This window comes from Leopardus geoffroyi, chromosome A1 (genome assembly GCF_018350155.1).
Source record: "Leopardus geoffroyi isolate Oge1 chromosome A1, O.geoffroyi_Oge1_pat1.0, whole genome shotgun sequence".
NCBI classification, from domain to species: domain Eukaryota; kingdom Metazoa; phylum Chordata; class Mammalia; order Carnivora; family Felidae; genus Leopardus; species Leopardus geoffroyi.
The window spans coordinates 112,067,065-112,085,485 of NC_059326.1; the positions used below are offsets into that span (position 1 = coordinate 112,067,065).

The following is an 18,421-nucleotide window of genomic DNA, read 5'->3' on the forward strand; positions in this document are numbered from 1 at the left end:
TTCATAAAACAGGGCTGACAGTACAGACGTCGATGCCTAGTTCATAGAGTTGACGTGAAAATTTAACGAGAACACGTGTAAGGCACTTTGCCCCGAACTTAACACAGGGAGATGTGTAAGTCTTATTGATTGGCTTATCTTGGATGCGATTTACAAATGTCTCAAAGCTGAGAGACAGAGTTAGTATACCGGGTGATAGAATGTGAATTTCAAACACTCCCGAGGGGTTTAGAATGTCAGGGAAGAAATCGGTGAGACTAAATTTGATTGGGACAGATGTATAGTGGTGGGCTTAGGTTCAAAAGATCAGGTGGCCAGATGAAAGGTTGGAGTGGGAGTATGTGTGGCATGAAACTAAGCTCTTGTATGATGAGGCCTTGGGGATCAGTTCAGTGCTTGCCTAATGGATGTGATGAGGTGGCTAAGAACAGTAGCTCAGACTTAGGAGGGTCCCTACAAGCACAGTGTCCTAGATAAAGGAAAGGACCCACAGCCATGCAGGAGGTGGTTTGGGCACTGCGACCTGGATGGCAGAGGGCCTGGAAGCCATCACCTGGAATGGCTGGGAGGGCGCACAGGTTAGCCTGGAGAGATCAGACCCGTCAGAGCATGGGTCCTGCTTTCCACAAATGTCAAGGGTTGGCCCCTGAAGAAGGTATCATACTACCTCTGTGTTGCTCCAAAGATAGACCTCGGGAAGCATCTTTCAGTTTCCTGATTCAAGGAAGAATCGTACAACTTTTTAGCACTTTTCCAACCACGGAGTGAGCTGCTTTATGCCTTGTGAGGCTCCCGGTAGTAGTAGAAGCATTCAGGCAGCCTCTGGACGCCCATCTGGGGTGGTCTAAGATAGGACTTGCTCACACAGAGTCTAAGGAACCGTAAAGATGACTTCGGGGTAATGCCAGAATCTCCTGAAATTGTTTGTAAAATAGCCTGTGCATGTTTTTCGGGGAGAAGGAAACAGCATTCATCAGGAAATTTGGGGGAAGGGGCGCTAGCATCCCAAAGCAGTTTAAAAACACATAATTTTAAAGAAATTTAGCTATTGGGTGTAAGGTATGACTATACTTTAAGGTGGTTTTTCTCCCAGACGTAAGAGTCTTTGTTAAACTGTTAAATATATTCTTGTGAGTAACGTGAAATTGTTGTTATTATTAGCTGCCAATTTATGTGTGCCTATTATGTGCCACACAAAGTTTTACATATTCTATTTGCATTGTCTCATTTAGTGTTTTAAAAAAATCTTTGAGGTTAAGTATTATTATTTTTTTCCCATTGTATGTGATGAAACTGAGGTAGGAAAGTTCTCAGAAGGTTCCAAATTCTTTTCTTGATAGATATGTGTCCCCACATGTAGCTTTGTAAAAAATGTTTATTTATTTATTTTGAGACAGCGAGAGAGAGAGGGAAGGAGAGAGAATCCCAAGGATGCCCCATGCTGTCAGCACAGAGCTGGATGGCTGGGCTCAATCCCACAAACTACGAGATTGTGATGTGAGCCCAAACCAAAAGTCAGACGCCTAACTGATGAGCCACCCAGGTGCCACTGGCCCTTTTATGCCTAGCAGATGTGATGTTATGTTGGAAATGTTATTTATTTTTGTTGTTAATTTTAGAGAGAGAGCATGAGCAGGAAAGAGGGGTAGAGGGAGAGAGAGAATCTTAAGCAGGCTCCATGCTCATCGAGGGGCTCAATCCCCCAACCCTGGGATCATGACCGGAGCTGAAATCAAGAGTCAGATGCTCAATCGACTGAGCCACCCAGGTGCCTCATGCTGGAAATTTTAAAGGCAGGATGATAATAATAACAATAAGCAACCATGTATTGACTTTTACTTTCTGTGTTGAGACGTTTATTTCATTTAATGCCCACTACAGCCCTATAAAGTTGGGCTGGGAGAAATTAAGTCACTTGCCCATGGTCATTTAGCTTTTAAGGAGAGGACCCAGGGGGTGCCTTGGGTGGCTCAGTTCATTAAGCGTCTGACTTCAGCTTGAGTCGTGACCTCACATTTCTTGAATTTGAGACCCACATCAGGCTTTCTGCTGTCAGGGCAGAGCCTGCTTCGGATCATCTGTCCCTCCCCCCCCGCCCCCCCCCCCCCCACTTGTTCTCTCTCTCTCTCTCAAAATAAATAAATAAACTTAAAAAAAAAAAAAAAAAAAGGAGAGGAGCCAGGATTTGAATGGGCCCATCTGGCTCACAGCCTGTGTTCTCAGCCTTGTAGACACTTGGGGATGGGACGTGGAGCTGGGGCCTGGGTCCCTTCTGTGTATCTGTCCCATGAGGGGCTCTTTGAATGGCTGGGAGAGGGGAGAGGTCCAGAAAACCCCTTAAGGATCTGGGACAGGTCAGGTCAGGCAGAGCAGCAGCTGGATGTACCCTGAAGCCTTGGGAGCAGGACACCAGCCTATGGGGCTAAACACAGAGAGGACAGCTGAGTCAGGGAGCCTGAAGGACTCCCGTGCCCCCCAGCGCTGCCCCAGCTCAGGTGGCTCTGCAAGGTGAGGCTCCAGCCTAGCCTGTGTGTTGGGGCCATGCCCTCTCTCACCTCAGCTCCTTCCAGGCTCAGAAGGAGCCTTTAAGGAAAGCACTCCAGACTTGACCAAATCGGGCAGCAGGCAGTCGGAGGGGAGTCGTTTTCAGAACTGATGTAGGGGGAGGGAAGGCACTGTGGGTCTGCGGGGTTTCCCCAGTCCCCCGGATCCCAGTCCCCCGGATATGCTTCAGCTCTCCATTCCTGAATCACAATAGGATGTCAATGGCCCACCCATATCCCGTTACCCCTCACAGAGCGTGCCAACCGAATTGTCAAGGAACGATTTACCTCAGTCCTCTGGGAAGTACAGCCCCTTGGCTGATTTTGTTCTCTTGAAACCAGAGTCTGATACTCCAGTTGTCTGGGGAATTTCAGACACACGGAGAGGGGGTAGGGATTTGGATTTGGACCTTCACTGAACAGATGGGTCTCCAGAGTACCATGTGCCTGCCCCCCCTCCTCCCCCAAAGAGAACAGTCCATGGGTGTCAGTCAGCTCCAGTCTTTATCTAGCCGGAGAGACAGGCCAGGGTGGAGCAGGAGAAACCGGGAGACTGCCCCGGATTCTGTAGGGTGCTCTTTGGCGTTAAAGAGGCACCATTTCTTCCAAAGGGCCAACGCTTGCTTCGAACTAGGTTGCTCAAGGGGGGAAATTGAAGAAGCATGTCTCAGATAGCGCACAATCCCATGCCCTGTGTACTCTCCTGCCAGGCCCAGTGTACTCACTGTGTGATGAGCAAAAGGGAACACTCTTCATCATTTCCGTGGGACAGCAGTCATAGACCAGGCTTGTCTCAGACAAACCAGGACATATGGTCACCCTACCTGGAAGTGTCCAAACGAAAATCAAGACCCCCTTGACCACTGTGTGAACATGCACAAGTTACTCAACTTTCTAAGCCTCAAGTTCTCCATCTGTGAAACGGGGCTACGGACAGTGTTTGTTGAGAAAGCATTCGATAAATACCATTTGTGGTGGCAGTTACAGTTTCTATTAAACTTGGTTGCCCTTCCAAGTGCGGGGAATCAGCAGGGTTGGTATCTTAGCAGCTATCAAGGACTTGGAGGGTATTCTTTCTCTCATTATTCTCTCAGTCTATAATATTTTTTTTGACTATATTAATGCAAGTAATTAGATCTGTCTTTGCAGGCCATTATTTCGAGGGGACAAAAGCCTTTGTAATTTTGAAACATTCTTAGGAAACAATGGAATGAAAGAAAGAGCCTGTTGCTTGCTTCCACCTTCCCTTTTGCTCCAGGGGAATAACGTTGAATAGGAGATGAGAGTTTCATTTGCATCCAATTAGACATGCCTGCAACTCATCCCACAATGTCAACTCTCATTAGGAAGTGGGGTTGATTCTTTCAAATCCAGTTTTGAATTAATTTTTTGAAACCAAAAATGGTTTCACCTTGTTTCGAGCTTAAAGGTCGAGTCGAAGTTGATGCTAGCACAGCACAGCCATCTTGCTTGCTCAGCCTTCTTGGTGGCTGCGGGAAAAGGCTGTGGCTCCTGGTTCTCAAGCAGAATTTTCGTCTGCCGGACGTGGGCCAAGAGCAGCCGTTGCGCACTTGTCGGGCTCACTTTGTTGGGTCAGCGGGACAAGCCCGGAGGAGTGTGTGGTGATTGCAATCTTTAGCCTCCAAAAGACGAATGAGGCACACTCAGGACAAGCCTGGCTAAGCCTGGCTCTCTGGGTGGTCCAGGTTAAGTGCATGATTGATCTCTGTTCTCTAAACAAGAGTAAAGCCCCAGGTGAGGGCAGAGCAGTCTTCTGTGGGCCCGGGGTCAGCAGGAACCTGGAGGCAGTGTGCACTTCAGGGCGCAAAAGCCCTGCCAGATACAGCTGGGTTCGAATCCTGTGTCTACCGCCTGGTAGCTTCATGAATGTGGACAGTGCATTCATTTCACTGAGCCTTGGTTTTCTCATCCATGAAAGGGAGCTACTGATAGAAGCCCCTGCTATGGCTGTTTGCAGGATTCAGTGCGATAAGGCACAGCAGGTCCTCAGTACAGGGTTTCCCTGGCTGTCTGGTTCACTGCTGTCACTGTTCTCACACGGCCCCCGGGGGACCTTGGAGAGCCCTGGGCTCAGGTACATCTGCTCTTTGCTGCCCTCTGGTGGCAAATATCAGAGCGATCTGGAGAGCAGGAAGCTGGGAGAGGTTACCTTCAAAGTAAGACAATTTGGGTTTTCTTGCTTTCTTGATGACCTCTGAGAATATCTTTTCAACTTTTCAAAAAGAGGAGGACAGGGGAATACCCTGAGGTACCTAAAGTGGGATGATGTCTTCCTTGTGTGGGAGGTTGCCCAGAAAAGCTGTGGTCGGCTTGCTTGCCCATAAGGTTGGGGAGGCTGGCCCCAGCCATGGATCACTGGGCAGGCCAGATAGCAGACAAAGACAAGGGAGAGGAAGAGACATGCATGAAATGGGGGGTAGATGTTGGAGCTGTGGCTGGTTTCCCTGGACATTCAACTGGGGCATGGCTGGTGTTCTGAATTCCTCCAGCAGTCCCTGTGGTATTCCCTGTCTTTGCTGGCCTGCCTTATCGCCACTGGACACAGAAACCACAGGCCACATCAGAGCCAGGCTGGAATCAACACTTCCTGTTTTTGTCTGAGAACTACTGGCAGTTTGCCATGAGCCCTCTCCAGGCTGGTAGAGGTCTTGGTCAGAGGTTGCTTCCTCCAAGACTAGGTGGGCTGTCCCTTTGGAGTAGCCCCAAAATTGGCCACGCAGCCCTCTAGCATAGTGTGCTTAGACCAGCGGGCAGTTTCAGCTGGGTTTGTGACTCCCTCGTAGCCTGGGAGTTTCTGGAGGGGTCATTCCCAGCAACCAACACGGTGTGTGACATGTAGCAAATGCTTCCTAATGAGACAGTGGCTGGGTGGATAAACCGTGGACTCTGCCCATGAGGACGGGACGGCATCTCACCAAACCTGCGTTCCCCACGGTGTTCGCTGCAGGCCTCTGCACGCAGTGGTAGCTCAGTAAGTGGGTGCAGAGAGCGTGCTCTGAGGGTGCTCCAGACGAAGATTAATTCACAGTGTTTGAGTACCTCACAGGTGCTGTCCTAGGTTCTGGGAGGGTTTTACAAAGAAGTGTAAGACATGGTCCCTGGCTCCTAGGTGCACATCTTGTTGGATATTCAAGTCAGGGGCGCCAGGGTGGCTTAGTCGGTTGGGCGTCCGACTTCGGCTCAGGTCACGATCTCGCGGTCCGTGAGTTCGAGCCCCGCGTCGGACTCTGGGCTGATGGCTCAGAGCCTGGAGCCTGCTTCCCATTCTGTGTCTCCGTCTCTCTCTGCCCTTCCCCCGTTCATGCTCTGTCTCTCTGTGTCTCAAAAATAAATAAAACGTTAAAAAAAAATAAAAAAAAATGTAAATTGTGGAGAACAAGTCATATAATAACTCAGGGCCAAGATGAGCTGTCTGGATGGGTGTTAGAGTTGCTAGAAGGCTGGCTCCATGGGCTTGTCACATGTGAGTTACACAGAGCCCTGTGCTGGGGTTTGATGCTCTGGTCTTGCTGTCTTGACATTTTCAATTTTTGAATAGAGGGTCCTGCATCTTTCTTTTGGCCCGGGCCTTGCAGTTATGTAGCTGGTCCTGATGTGGTGTCCAAGCTGACCAGGAAAAGCTCACGGTAGAGGGTTTGGCCGGGCAGAGAGCTGGGCCAGAACTCATGAGGATGTGGCCATCCTGGCATCCAGCCTGGTGTGGCGCTGCGGACTGCTCAGGAAACTGGAGGAGGAAGGGGTCGGGGGTGTGGCATTTGGAACTCAAGCTGTGCCCCACTGCGGGGAAGCAGTGGTTCTGGAGGTGGAGCCTGCATGGGGGCCTGGACTGCCTGTGTGCCCCAGTGCCCTTGCATGCCTCCCCAGGGAGGCCCAGGCGAGCCACGTGGAAAGGTGGCCTGGCCTTGCTTTGCTGCACTAGAGTCCTTCTCCTTTCTGGAATGTGGTAGGTGGATACCTCATAGGGCTGCTGAGAAGGCCCAAGGAGAAAAAGGATGAACAACAGCTGTGTAATCAGCATCTTCCCTGGGCAGAGCCCAGTGTCTGGCATCGGAGGGCCCTTGTTTGGTGTTTGGTGAAGTGTTGGGGGCCCAGAGCCTATTCTTAGTGGTCCAGCTAATAATTGTCTGTTGGTGGACAGCGTCTAAGCCATCCAGGAAGCATAGCCCAGGGTTTGTTCTCCAGGGACACACGGTCTCTATAGAAGAGGAGATATTTACATAAAGTCTCTCGCCCCTTCTCCTCCCTGACACACTAGGGCTCGAAGTCCACTTCTCCCTCTACTGATTGTCTGTGTTTCCTAATCAAATTTCTTGACCTGTCTGGGCCCCTGCAGCACAGCATGGCTGGCAGGGTGGATATAGAGTGTGCAGGGCAAGGACCCGGGTCAGTGCCTGGCATGCCATGAAGGCACATTGTTACTGTTCCTAGGAATCCATTCTGTGCTTTGGGAGGTCAGAGAACCAAGGGGACACCTGGACCAGCAGGGCTGGGGAGGAGGTACTCGTCCTGGAACCACAGATGGGACAGAGAGAGCAGGGGGAGGATGCGTGTGTGGTGTGTTTAGAGTGAGTGGAAGGTGAAGCCTGAAACTCATGTTGCATCACAGAGAACCCCATGCCCTGTGGCCCCATGCTGTTGTGGCTTTGCGTTGCCAGGCTGGTGGAGGGGCTCTTGCAGCTGACTTCTTACACTGGGCCCGCCTCATGAGGCCCCACGGCGTGCTGATCTGGGGCCAAGCAGGGTTCAGGGCTCCCAGGGAGAGAGGCCTGGCCTCTGCTCTCCCCGGCCCTGGTATGCCCCCTCTTACTGGGGCTCTCCTCCTCTGTTCTGCCTGTCTGTGTCTGGTGTCCCTGTCCAGTCTTCCTTCTCTCTCTGTAACACAGGGAAAGGCGGGACTAAGCCCTGGTATAGTGGCCCTCGCCCACTGTCTCCTACTCCCCTCAGCAGAAACGCTGTCAGGCTCAGCTATTGGAGCAGTGTGATGAGTGACCGTGGGCAAATTTCTTCACCTCTCTGGTCCTCAGTTTCCTCAGGAATACAGTTGGTATAACTTGGCGTTGTCAGGAGGTGAGGCCATGCTGGAAAGGGTCGATAGTCGCACTCTGCTGAGGACACGCCAGGGCAGGGTGCTTGCTGTGTGTCCCCCTAAGTGCTGGCAGAACCAGCTGTGCATGTCAGGAAACTGTCCTCAGAGGTGAAGTGCACCTGAGTGCCTGGCTGCTGGTTCCTTGCGTAGTGATCAAGAAGTGTGGACAGGGTGGCTGTCCCTTTAGGTAGCCCTGTGGAATGTGGGGGACACAGGTGGGCACAGGGAGGCCTGTCCACCACCTTGGATACAGTGGGCTGTGGGGTTGTGGGTGGTTTGTGCAAAGTACGGAGAGGCCAGATCTTGTGAATATTAAGGGTGCTGACGTTTACCATGCATCACCAGGCACTGGTATCCTGAGTAGGTATGCGCTCGGCACCCCCGGCTTGCAGAAGCAGAAAGAGAGCTTCAGCATCTCTCTGGATGTGCCTTCCAGACAGCCTGGCTCCAGAGCCCCACAGCCTCGAGCTGGGCACTTTCCAACTCTCCCTGCACCCCAGTGGAATCATGGGGGCCTGGACCACAGGGATCTTGACTGGTCCCCCATCTGCCATCTTCCCTAAATGGAGACCCTACTGTGACCCTTTAATTCCATATGTATGGACCTGGTTAATCCGATGAACCCATCCTGAGACTTTAAGACCTAGCTTTCTGGTTTTAGGACTGTGACGGCATCCCGCAAAGGTGACAATATTGACAGGTATTTGGAAAACGCCAGTTTTCCTTCTTCTCAGTGCACTTGTCCCAGTTTATTCACAACGTGGTAAACATATGGTTGTCATCCTGGCCTCACTGGATAGAAAAAAAGTCAGTAGTCTAGAATTTGGGTACGTTTCAAATATATTTTATTACTTTTCTTTTTGTCTTAGAAAGAATATGAAACCTGCATGCAATGCTAATGGTTTCTGACACGTGCATAGCATATGACACAGCAGTACAACGAGGCATATACCAAAGGGGCAGTGTGCGGAGGGGGCGTTCTTAAGAGTCTATGTACAAAGGAAAGGGTGTGGGGTCGCCGTAGCTTTCAAGAGAGGACTGTGCTGTTTAACGTTGAAGAATTACATGGGGCATTACAGGTAGAATGCTTCCGTACCGCATGTTCTGCCACCAGGAGGGAAAGAAACATGCTTTAAAGGTTCTCCATCATCAATAGTGTGTCTGTGGCCGTGTACTGTGCGTGGATTGGTCTCTTTTTAAGTGTTGTTGTAAGGTTTCGCTAACAGTGTTGGGAACTTCGCGTGCTTCCAAGCTTCCAAAGCAGTAAATACTGAAGCAGTGAACCTTTCACAAGAAGGAGAGAAGACCCAACCCCTTCCTTAAGGGCCCCGTGCTTTGCCATCCCAGAATCTTGGAAATGTTTCCTAGAATACGTAAAAGTTAGCCGGGGTTGGGGGTGGAGGGGGGTGAAGCACATTTCTGTAGCAGACAAACTTGAGTCCCTCACACAAGTTTGCAGAGAGATCGGCTTCTGCTTGCCCGGTGACGGGGGCCACTGTGGCGTCCCCCCAAGGCTGTGACCAACCGTGAGCCCAGGAGAGCCCGTGGCAGCTGTGTGGAGGCGCCAGGACCTCTGAGCGGAAGCGCCCCGCATTAGCAACGGAGCAACGCTGCTATGAAATGTTTCAACCAAGCTCTGTGTTCCTCCCAGGCGCTTATAAAGCTCAGATGTAGTGATGTCTGGACAAATACAAAAAAAAGCATTTTTTTTTTTTTTTTTTTTTTTTTTTTTTTTAACAAAGGAAAGGCATGAGTTTCCCCCTTTCGGTAAAAAGCAGTGTGTGATGAAGTCTGGAGCACAAGAGAGAAGGGTCTCACATCTGGAAGCCTTTCGCACACAGCTATAAAATGTAAAAACTGACCCTTGGTAAAAAGTGCTTTGTAACAATATATAATATGTGTCTTATGCCTGTGAGAAAGAGAAGGTTTGTTTTTTATCTGCAGAGTCCTTTGCTCGTCTCCCAGCTGGTGTGAAGTTTTCCTATGAGGGATTTTTCACCCTACTCTTCGTAGACCCTGGGAAGAGAAAACACCCACGTTAAGTGGCTCAGGACATGACACAGGGCGGGGGCTAAGCTGCTTCATCCTTGCCTTCGGGAGTGCCCCTCCCGGGAAGGCAGGAGCTTGGGAGAAGTAGGAGGAGGGGGGGACACCTCAGAGGAGGTCATCGCATGGACCTCAACATCTTACCCGAATCTGGCTTTGTGCATTCTCAACCTCTGCGATCCTCAAAGCCCTATGGAGCAAGCCCTCTCTATATATGAGGAAACTGAGGCACAAGGGACTTAAGATTTGCCCAACGAACACTGAATGTCCACGGTGGGAATGACGTCTGTGTCCAGCATGAGCAGGGATGGGGCAGGGGAGGACAGGGCATCCCGTCCTTCAACTCAGGCTTGTATCTTCCCTTGTGTTTTGCCCAGAGAATGCATGTCTTCCGGAAAAATGCTAGTTCTAGAAGCTGCTGCCTAAAGACTGAAGGGTGGTTAGTGGGGCTGGGGCCTGTCCCAGAGGCCTGTGGCTCAAGGTCACTTCCTTTTAGTGGTTGTAGGACCTGCATGACCTCCCCCCCTCCCCTCACCTCCCAGACTGTCTCTATTTCAGATCTTAAATCCCTTCTGTTCTGCCCCATGGCTGTTTCAGGGCCATGCTTCGTACTCAGACAGCCCACCCATTCCTCTGCCTCATTCCTTGTTTTGGAGTAAGACCACCTGACTGTACTCCGCCCGATGCTGCTGCTTCCCGTGGCAGCCGGGAGCTCTGGGCTCTCAGATGCGGAGCTGCTAGGCTGGCTCCACAGACCAGCAGCTCCTGGGCCTGCCAGCAGCCCCCACGACTAGCCTGGGCCGGCCTGCTGGCATCTCCTTCCTGCACCCTGCATTTAGCATCCTCTTGCTGTCTCTGCAAAGGGGACTTCACGGTAGTTTCTTTCTCTCCATTCTACATTCGTGGAGACATTTCCAGCCTTTTACAGGGGGAGGGGAGGTCGGGAGGTGGGAAGGGCAAGAGATCGTCCCCTTCCTCTCCCAGGATGCCTCGGCCTCCCTAGAAAGAGGATGAATTCATTTTGTAATGAAGCCACGGGAGGCTTGGTCACTGAGTGGCTCTCCTCACTGGAATTTGCAGATCTAAAAAGAGCAGGGTTGCGGTTGTCCCATGCCTGCCTCCCCGTCATCAGAGCCATGGCCCAGGTGGAGGGCTGAGGGACAAAGTGTGGGCATCGCCCGAGTGTCTGCCCTCAGTCCTGTGCAGACGGTCTCAGCCCCCTTCACAGACTGGCCCTGCATTTAGCCCCATTCCACTTGGATGACGCAGGGCCTGGAGAGTGGCAGTGGACAGGGCGGGTCCTGCTTTGGCCACGTAAGCTGCCTGCCCTGACCGGAAAGAGGGCTTCATTCCCATCAGATCCACAGAAAATAACCTCTTGCTCTCATCAGTTTCTATTTCAAGCAGTTGCAGACGAGGCGGTTTCGGAGGTAGTGCAAAGGGCTCAGATAGTGGGGTTGGGCCTGAGTGTGGGCTGTGGGGGAGCCGGTCATGGGCTGAGCCTCGAGTGGAAGGGCTGGGGAGGGGGGAGCAACGGGAGGGGTGGCTCGGGCAGCCGCTCCAGGCAGGGAGAAGGTGACCTTGGGAGGCCTGGCTTTCTGCCATGTGCTCCCAGGGAAGTCACTCCCCATTTCCACTTCGCCCTGGTTTCCCTCTCTGCAGAATGGGGTGCTGGGCCCAGCTCCCGAGGAAGTCCCCTCTGTGTGTGTGTGCACATATATACGCATGGTATATAGGTACAGGTGTAGACAGGCCCTGAGTGTGGGAGGAGTAGGTGTGCCCTGGGACACGCTCACTTTTATGTGGTATGGGGAAACGGGGAACTTGCCAGACATGGGACCACAGGAGATCAGAGATGGAGAGTGGCCTTCTGATTGTGGAAACAGAACCCAGAGAGGACAGGGGTCTGGTTCACAGCTCTGGTCATCTGGCCACTGCTACCCCCTGAGATTAACAGTGGCTCTGATTTTAAAGGGTTAAGTCCAAGGTCCCTCCCTGCACCTGCTTGGGAGGGAGTCTGTCAGCTTTCTGGGCAGCAGGGGACACGGGGGGCCCCTTGAGGGAAGGAAGTGTTTGTTGGTAAGGTATTGTCCTCATTGTGTGGTGGGGGGTACCCCGTGTTACAGTTAATAAACACAGTTACTTAAGTGGTCATGTTTCACGACACAAGAATCCCAGAGACCCATGCCAGCCTCTTGCCCGTTCACTTGACAGAGGGAAACTGAGGGTCAGAGAACTTAGGTTGCTTTAAAAAGAAGAGGAATTGAGACTACAGCTTAACACGTTAGCATGGTGCAAACTTTAGTTCACAGAAGGATAACTTTTCGATGCTTACAGTTGTCCAAGGGAGCAAGGGCCTGCTTTGTGAAGCGGCGAGTTCCTTACCCCATGGGGTTATGTGAACAGGCTTGGCTCTCTGCTCGCCGTGGCTACTGTGGTGGGTGTTCACCCCTTCGACGACGCTAGAGGAGCTAGCCGGGGTCTGAGACCTGGGGCTGGTGGGAAGGTAGGTGTGAGGAGGTGGGGGCATGCATACCTGCGTTTCTCGTTCCAGGCGTTGTACCACTTGATGAACCGCTTGGTGCTCTGCAGCTTGGGGTGCAGGCAGTGCTCCTGACCCCGGTACCTGGACACGCTCTTGGTGGTGATGCTGAAACGGAGCAGCGTGGGGTGCAGGATTGAGGAGCCTGAATGGCAGCCCCTCCGTGTGGCCTGTGGGCCGCCCTGGTCTGTCCCAGTCAGGGAGGGCCCTGAAAATGTGGCCGCCTCCCTCCTGTCAGGGGAACGGGCCCTGGTGCTCACTGCCTGGCTGCCTCTTTGGAAGGTTCTGGGTGTCCCCTTAATCTCCGATTTCACATACAGTTTAACCCTGTATGGAGTGATTGGCTCTCACTTCTCCCCTGGAGTTCTTAGGGTCTGGGATAGTCCCCTTCCCCCTATCCCCTCCCCCACAAGGCTGTTGCCTGCAGGGCTCATGCCTCCCTTGGAGAACAAAGCTCTGGGGACTCTTCCAGCTCCTCTAAACCTAGGATTGGAGAGGTGGAGAGAGCTAATATCAGCAAGGTGCACACGCCGAGACCCCTTTCCTTGGGTACAAGGAACTTGCTCGCGGCAGGGCTCAGACATGCCCTGCACATGGGTGGTCTCTGTCTGACCCTTCAAACCCCAGCGCCCCTTGATCCTCTGAAGTCTGTCCCGGGGCTGGGACATGATAGATCCTGAAGTTAAGTCTTGCTGGCCTTGCAGCCCATTTTGATTCCTGAGCCTGAAGTCCCAGTTGTCTCAGCCCCCAGCAAGAAAATAAGACCTCCTCCCCTCAGGCCTCTGTCAGCCCATGTGCCAAACCGAGTGGAGGCCCTAGCCGTGCGGCAGAAAAGCAGGTGGCACTGTACGGAGTGTAGGGCCTGGGTGTGAATCCCAGCTCTTTCTGTAGGACCTTGGGTAATTTCTCTTAACCAGTTTGCCCATCTATAAAATGGGTTTAATAATAGGACCTACCTCTTAGGGTTATCGGGTAATGAAAGGGTATAATGTATGCAGAGTGCCTAGCACCTGGTAGACGCAACGTGGAGAATTCCTGTCATTAGTAATTGTCTTGGAAGATGAGATGGCCAAGGAGAAAGAGAAGCCTTAGTGTGTGAGCTCCAGCCTGGATGGGGAAAGCAGGACTGCTGCCCAGGACTGCCATGCCCCTCTCACCCTGGGCTGGGCCAGGGTGGCAGGATTTTAGGAGGAAGCTTCTGGGTAGGGGAGGAAGGATGGTGTTCCAGAACAAAGGACCACCTAGGCGATGTGGAAAAGTGGAAGGTGAGAGGTGCCACTCCCTGAGTGGTCATGGCACGAACAGATGATGGTGGGCTGGGGAATGAGCTGAGGGGGCAAAGAGGGGCAGTTGGAGGCTGGATTGGGAAGAGAAAGAAGGGAGGGAGAGAGGGCAGTTAGGGCCCTGCAGGTTCCCAAAGGTAAAGTGTCAGGGCACATGGGCCAAGTTCTAGATGGGAGCAGGGCCACCACAAACTGAGTCTCCCTGTTGACAGGGAGAGAAAAACCGAATCTTGCCACCAGAATGGGGGCAGAATATTTCTGGGCAACTTGTTCTCTTCCCTTCTCTGTGCTCAGAGTTTCCAAGGCCCCCCATTGCAGCCTAAGCTTCCTAGAGCAGGGGTGGCTCTTCTGCTAAATGCTGTGGACTGGGCTCTGCCTTCACTGGCCCTCTGAGACCAGTCGCTCCCCGGGTCCTGTCCCTCCTGCTAGGTCTTCAAGCATGGGGCCAGGCTTCCCAGTGCAGTCTGCCTGTTCTCCTCTCCATAGTACTCGGTCACTCTGCGGGAATTTAACCCACCGCTCTCTCTGCCTACAGTGCTGCTTTTGCACTTGAAGTGAAGGGATGTGGGCAAGCCTGATGAAGATGCCCTCCTCAGTTAGGTCACTGTGCAGGCTGGGGATTCCCAATTCTGAAGGTCGGGGCAGCAGGGAAGACACTCAGCCCTCCCACCACAGCCCTTGAATGCTTGTCACAACATTGGGACTATGAAAATTGGTTGTGGGGTGAAGACATGACGATTTATATTCCCAGCAGTTGCTCAGAAATTCTGGGTCCTGTGTCCCCTCTCCTCAGTGGTTCTGGGGTGCTGAGGGTTTGGGCAAGAGTTCATAGGGCACAAATGGCCCTTTATAAAATCTGGAGTCTACTCCCACTTGCAAAGCACACTGGCCTCCCCACCCCACCCCCAGCCTCATCAGAGATTTCTGGGTGACTCAGGGTGAACTGGAAAACTTGCTTTTGTTCAGCACTTGTGGCTGAAAACCTGCTTTGGCAAAAAGTGCTGGCCCTGCATCTGATCTAGAGACTCTTAGGAGCTTGAGACAGGAGAGGATGTTCAGCCCTTCAGTGCTGTGGGCGGGGCTGGGTGTGGGTGAAGGTTTAGGAAGGAGACTGGTGACTGTGTTTGGACCTCCCGAGGCCCCTGCCAGTTTTCACAAGGTTGCATAAAGCCTTCTCGCACCTGCCTGCTGTCAGTTTCCTCTCTATTCTGAAAAAATTTAGTCGGGAGAAAGAGTAAACCTGTTTATTCAGGGTCCTTTAGAGAAGTCTCTGCACCCCATACCCTGCTTCTCTTTCTCTGCAAGGTCTTGGCACCTGGCCATGGGGTGTGGGGTGGTTCTCAGTACTTAGAGGAGTGCAAACTTAATTTGCTACGTCCCTGTCATCTTCAACCCCCAAGCTGGAAACCATGAAGGACTTGTAGCTCCTCCTGTAGCTTGTGGGAACACTAGCCCCCACCAAAAAAAGATTTTCCGGCAGTTCTTCTGGACTTGGGTCTACTAGGCAAGGGACAGGGGTTGATTTATGTGCCTGGGCAGAAAGGCAGTGGGGTTCGGCTTAAGCCTGGTGGCTTTGCAAATTCCCCTAACTTCAGCCTGACTGTGCAGCCCCCAGGTGGCAGTGTGTGGGGGGAGGTGGGCTGCCTTTGCATACACTGTGCAGAGGCCTTGGGACCATCGGGGCCAGCGGATAGAAGGCACTTGCCCAGACTGAGAATAAAGTGTGTCCTGTTTCTAGGGGAGGGGAAGAGGGGCCAATGGTCCGTGGCAGACCACGGTAGCTGCTTTGCCAAGGGCTTCCTTCCTGGCCAAGTGCATACTGATGGGGAAACAGTGGTGCTGGACTCAAGTGGTTAATTGGGAAGGCAGAGGAGCAAGGAAACTCCGTGTTCTCTCACTCTGTCCCAGTTTTAAAAATATTCTTTGCATCCCCACCAAGCAGGGCTCCAGCCGCATGGCACGTTAACCCCAGCAGATCACTTTGCCCAGCACTGCTCAGGCTCAGGGACCCACAAGAGTCCAGCCGGTGGTGGAGGATCAAGGATCAGTCTCAACATGAAATCGCTAGCAGCCAAAAAAGCTGGCTGTGGTCCCCCGGTAGGGAAAAGGCTCTGAAAGGAGGGTTGGGTCTGAGGACTTAAAGACAGCATTTGTTTTAATTCTCTCTCCAGCAACAGGAAGGCAACATGCGTCCCAGTTTGGGTGCAAGTTCAATAGTTCTGGGTGAGTTTGGAGCGCTTTCAATCCCGATGCTCTAAAGTTGGCACGACCAGAGCCATTTAACCCTTGATCACCCCAGAATGGTGGGCAGTGCAAGCACCTAGGCTACCCATTTGAATCTTAGCAAGGGTGAACACCCAGAGGCTGTTTCCAGAGAACAGGGCAGTTGTCCCTCTTTCCAAACTCTTTCAGACTGTCACGCCAGCGTCCTAGGGACTTGCTGGGCAGATACAAAGCTTCCTCCAAGGCCTTGCCAAAGGCACAGAGGAATGTCTATTAGCCCCACCGACCCAGCCCCATGCTGTGCCCCAGCACCGGGTTAAGAGCAGCCCGCACACACGCTCAAGGTGAGGAGCCAGAACTCACATAACCATCTTCTCCTCACAGTGCGGGTACTTTGGCTTCATTTCCAGCTTCTTCACGTCGCTGTATCGAATCTTGGGCCCCTTTCGGGAGCATTTACATTTGGACCCTGGGAGAGAGAGCGACGGGTATCATTCAGCTGCGTGTGCGGTCTCCTGCGCCCCCCCCCCCCCCTACCGCCCTAGGTGCCCACCCAGGACCTCGGGGGTCCCTGGAAGCCCAGCAGTTGGCGCCCAGGTGCCCCAGGACGGGACGGGACGGCGACAAGAGACCTCCCGGGCACTCACCGTCCACGCGTGCTGCGCACAGCGCCAGGAGCAGCAGGAGTAGCGCGGCGGACAGGAGCCTCATGCTGGCCGGAGGGGCGCGGCGCGGGAGCAGGGACTGGGGAGGGCGCCCGGCCGGCCGGCTCAGCTCTCTCTGCTCGGAGCGCGCCTCCGGCTCTGCTCCGCTCGCTCCCGCTGCGCCCGTCGGTGGGTGCCTGGTGCCGGCTGCGTTCCGCTCTCGGCTCCGCGCTGTCTCCGCAGCCTCCCTCCGCCCGCCCAGGCCTCTTTTTAAATCCGCTCCTGCCCTCGCGGCAGCGAGCTCATTAATATGCAGAACCACTCGGTGACTCACTGAGATTTCTCAACGAGGTGGGGGGAGGAGACCTTCCCCGCCCCGGGACCGCGATCTCCGCGGCGCACACTGGGAGCCACGCGCGCACACACCCATTCATACCCGCTGCCCTCTTGCTTCTATACACACTTGCACACCCAGACTCCAGCCCGCGCACACCGCCAGTGCCCCGGCGGTACCGGCTGTTCCGGACACTTTAGAGGCTGCTTAAGGGCGCTGCTTTTCTGAATCGCATGGTTCCCTCTGGCCAGACAAGCATGCTGTCCTGAGCTGCTGAGAGACCCAGGCCCGCGGCCCAGATCTTCTGAGAACTGAAAGGGTTTTGGAACAGGTGCCAGGTGTGAGTGCCAGCAGGCCTGACTCCTAGGGCGTGAGTTGTCCCTGTTGGGCCAGCAGCCTTGGTGGCCAGAGCACAAGGCCAGGTCTGGAGGGAGGTTGCCATAGGTTGTACAGGAGCAAAGTCATTGCCTGTGGTCACTGCGGCTGGCTCAAAGGATGCGCCCGAGGGATTTTTGGTCACTCTGAGAGGAAGACTTCCTAAAGTTGGTACCTGGTTGTGCGAGCTGCCTGCGGAGTGGTGAGAACCAGCCAGGGGTTCCTTGCTGTCATACCATTCTCTAAAGGCTCTGCCCAGCAGGGACACATGGCAGTGGTAACCATTTGGACAAAGTTCATGTTCCAGACATATGCCAGGCTCTGTGGCGTAGTGTCGTGGGCCAAGGCAGGGCAACAGAGATTCCTGCTTCATCACTTACCAGTGCAAGTGACCTCACTACTCTGAGCCTTCATTGTGCCTTCTGTAAAGCAGGAGTGTCACAGTGCATGTCACAGGGTGGCTGTGAGAGGTGTGGAAGATCAGACGTGTAAAGTGTCCGACAGAATGCCCGACCCATAGTTGGTGCCCAGGAAATCTTACCTATCGATATCATTATAGTATGTATTTTAACCTATGTTATTTTGATTCTTATAAATCATTTTCCAAGTTGGTATTTTCATTCTTTTTTTGACAGGCATGGGAACAGGTTTAGGGAGAAGAAATAACTGGTCTAAGACCACAGAGCCAGGCGGCTAGGTCAGGAGGGGCTGGAGAATTGGGGCTCCAGCCTCTGGGCTACCCTGCCTCCCTCAGGCACTTGGGGAGGTGCTTCCTTCTTAGACCCAGCAACAGGGCATGGAGTATCTCAGGCTCCAAGGGTCCCTGGGCTTGGCTCCCAGGCCAGAGCCGAAGCCAGGGCAGAAACTGCCAGGTTCTTCCAGCTCACACAGCTCTGTGCTGTCAGCCCAGCAACTCCCTGGGGGTGCAAGTACCCAAAGGGGGTCCTGGGAGGATGGGGAGGGCAGGCTGCTGGGGACAGAGTGGAAAATGTGTACCGTCTCTTCCCAGTTTGAGCTCCTTGGCTACCTGGAGGGGATGCTGAGCCATGAAGGGCCGGCAGAGCTTATGAGCTGGCTTCAGGCCATGTCCTGAGTCCTGTGCATGCAGTTGGATTTGTACTTGAAGCAAGGCGAACCGCTGGACATGTGGGTTTATCTAGAAGATGAGACCAAGGGAGTGATTTGGGGCAATAGCATTACTTTTCAAAATGTTTAGTCTTTCAAAAAAAATTTTGGTACAAAACCAAAATGTTTGTTACAGAAAAATCGGAAAACACAAGCCGAGGAAAACATAAAAGAACACACTTGCACCCACTGGGAGGTC

The 18,421-nt window shown here is 53.0% G+C and overlaps 1 protein-coding gene across 1 annotated transcript; it reads right to left on the reverse strand.

Moving 5' to 3' along the window:
- Positions 1 to 8,478: 8,478 nt before the first annotated feature.
- CXCL14 (C-X-C motif chemokine ligand 14) lies at positions 8,479 to 16,653 on the reverse strand. Its single transcript, XM_045489563.1, has 4 exons — positions 16,392 to 16,653; positions 16,108 to 16,213; positions 12,233 to 12,346; positions 8,479 to 9,666 (listed from the first exon to the last, which is right to left on the reverse strand). The coding sequence occupies exons 1-4, from the start codon at positions 16,453 to 16,455 to the stop codon at positions 9,651 to 9,653; spliced, it is 300 nt and encodes a 99-aa protein (XP_045345519.1). The 5' UTR covers positions 16,456 to 16,653; the 3' UTR covers positions 8,479 to 9,650.
- Positions 16,654 to 18,421: the final 1,768 nt, after the last annotated feature.

What these genes read in the sequence shown, in the direction of transcription:
- CXCL14 (XM_045489563.1), bottom strand. Translation starts at nt 16,455, where the DNA reads ATGAGGCTCCTGTCCGCCGCGCTACTCCTGCTGCTCCTGGCGCTGTGC. An exon ending in GTGCGCAGCACGCGTGGACG is followed by an intron (nt 16,214 to 16,391) that starts GTGAGTGCCCGG and finishes TCTCTCTCCCAG; the next exon opens with GGTCCAAATGTAAATGCTCC. An exon ending in TGTGAGGAGAAGATGGTTAT is followed by an intron (nt 12,347 to 16,107) that starts GTGAGTTCTGGC and finishes GCTCCGTTTCAG; the next exon opens with CATCACCACCAAGAGCGTGT.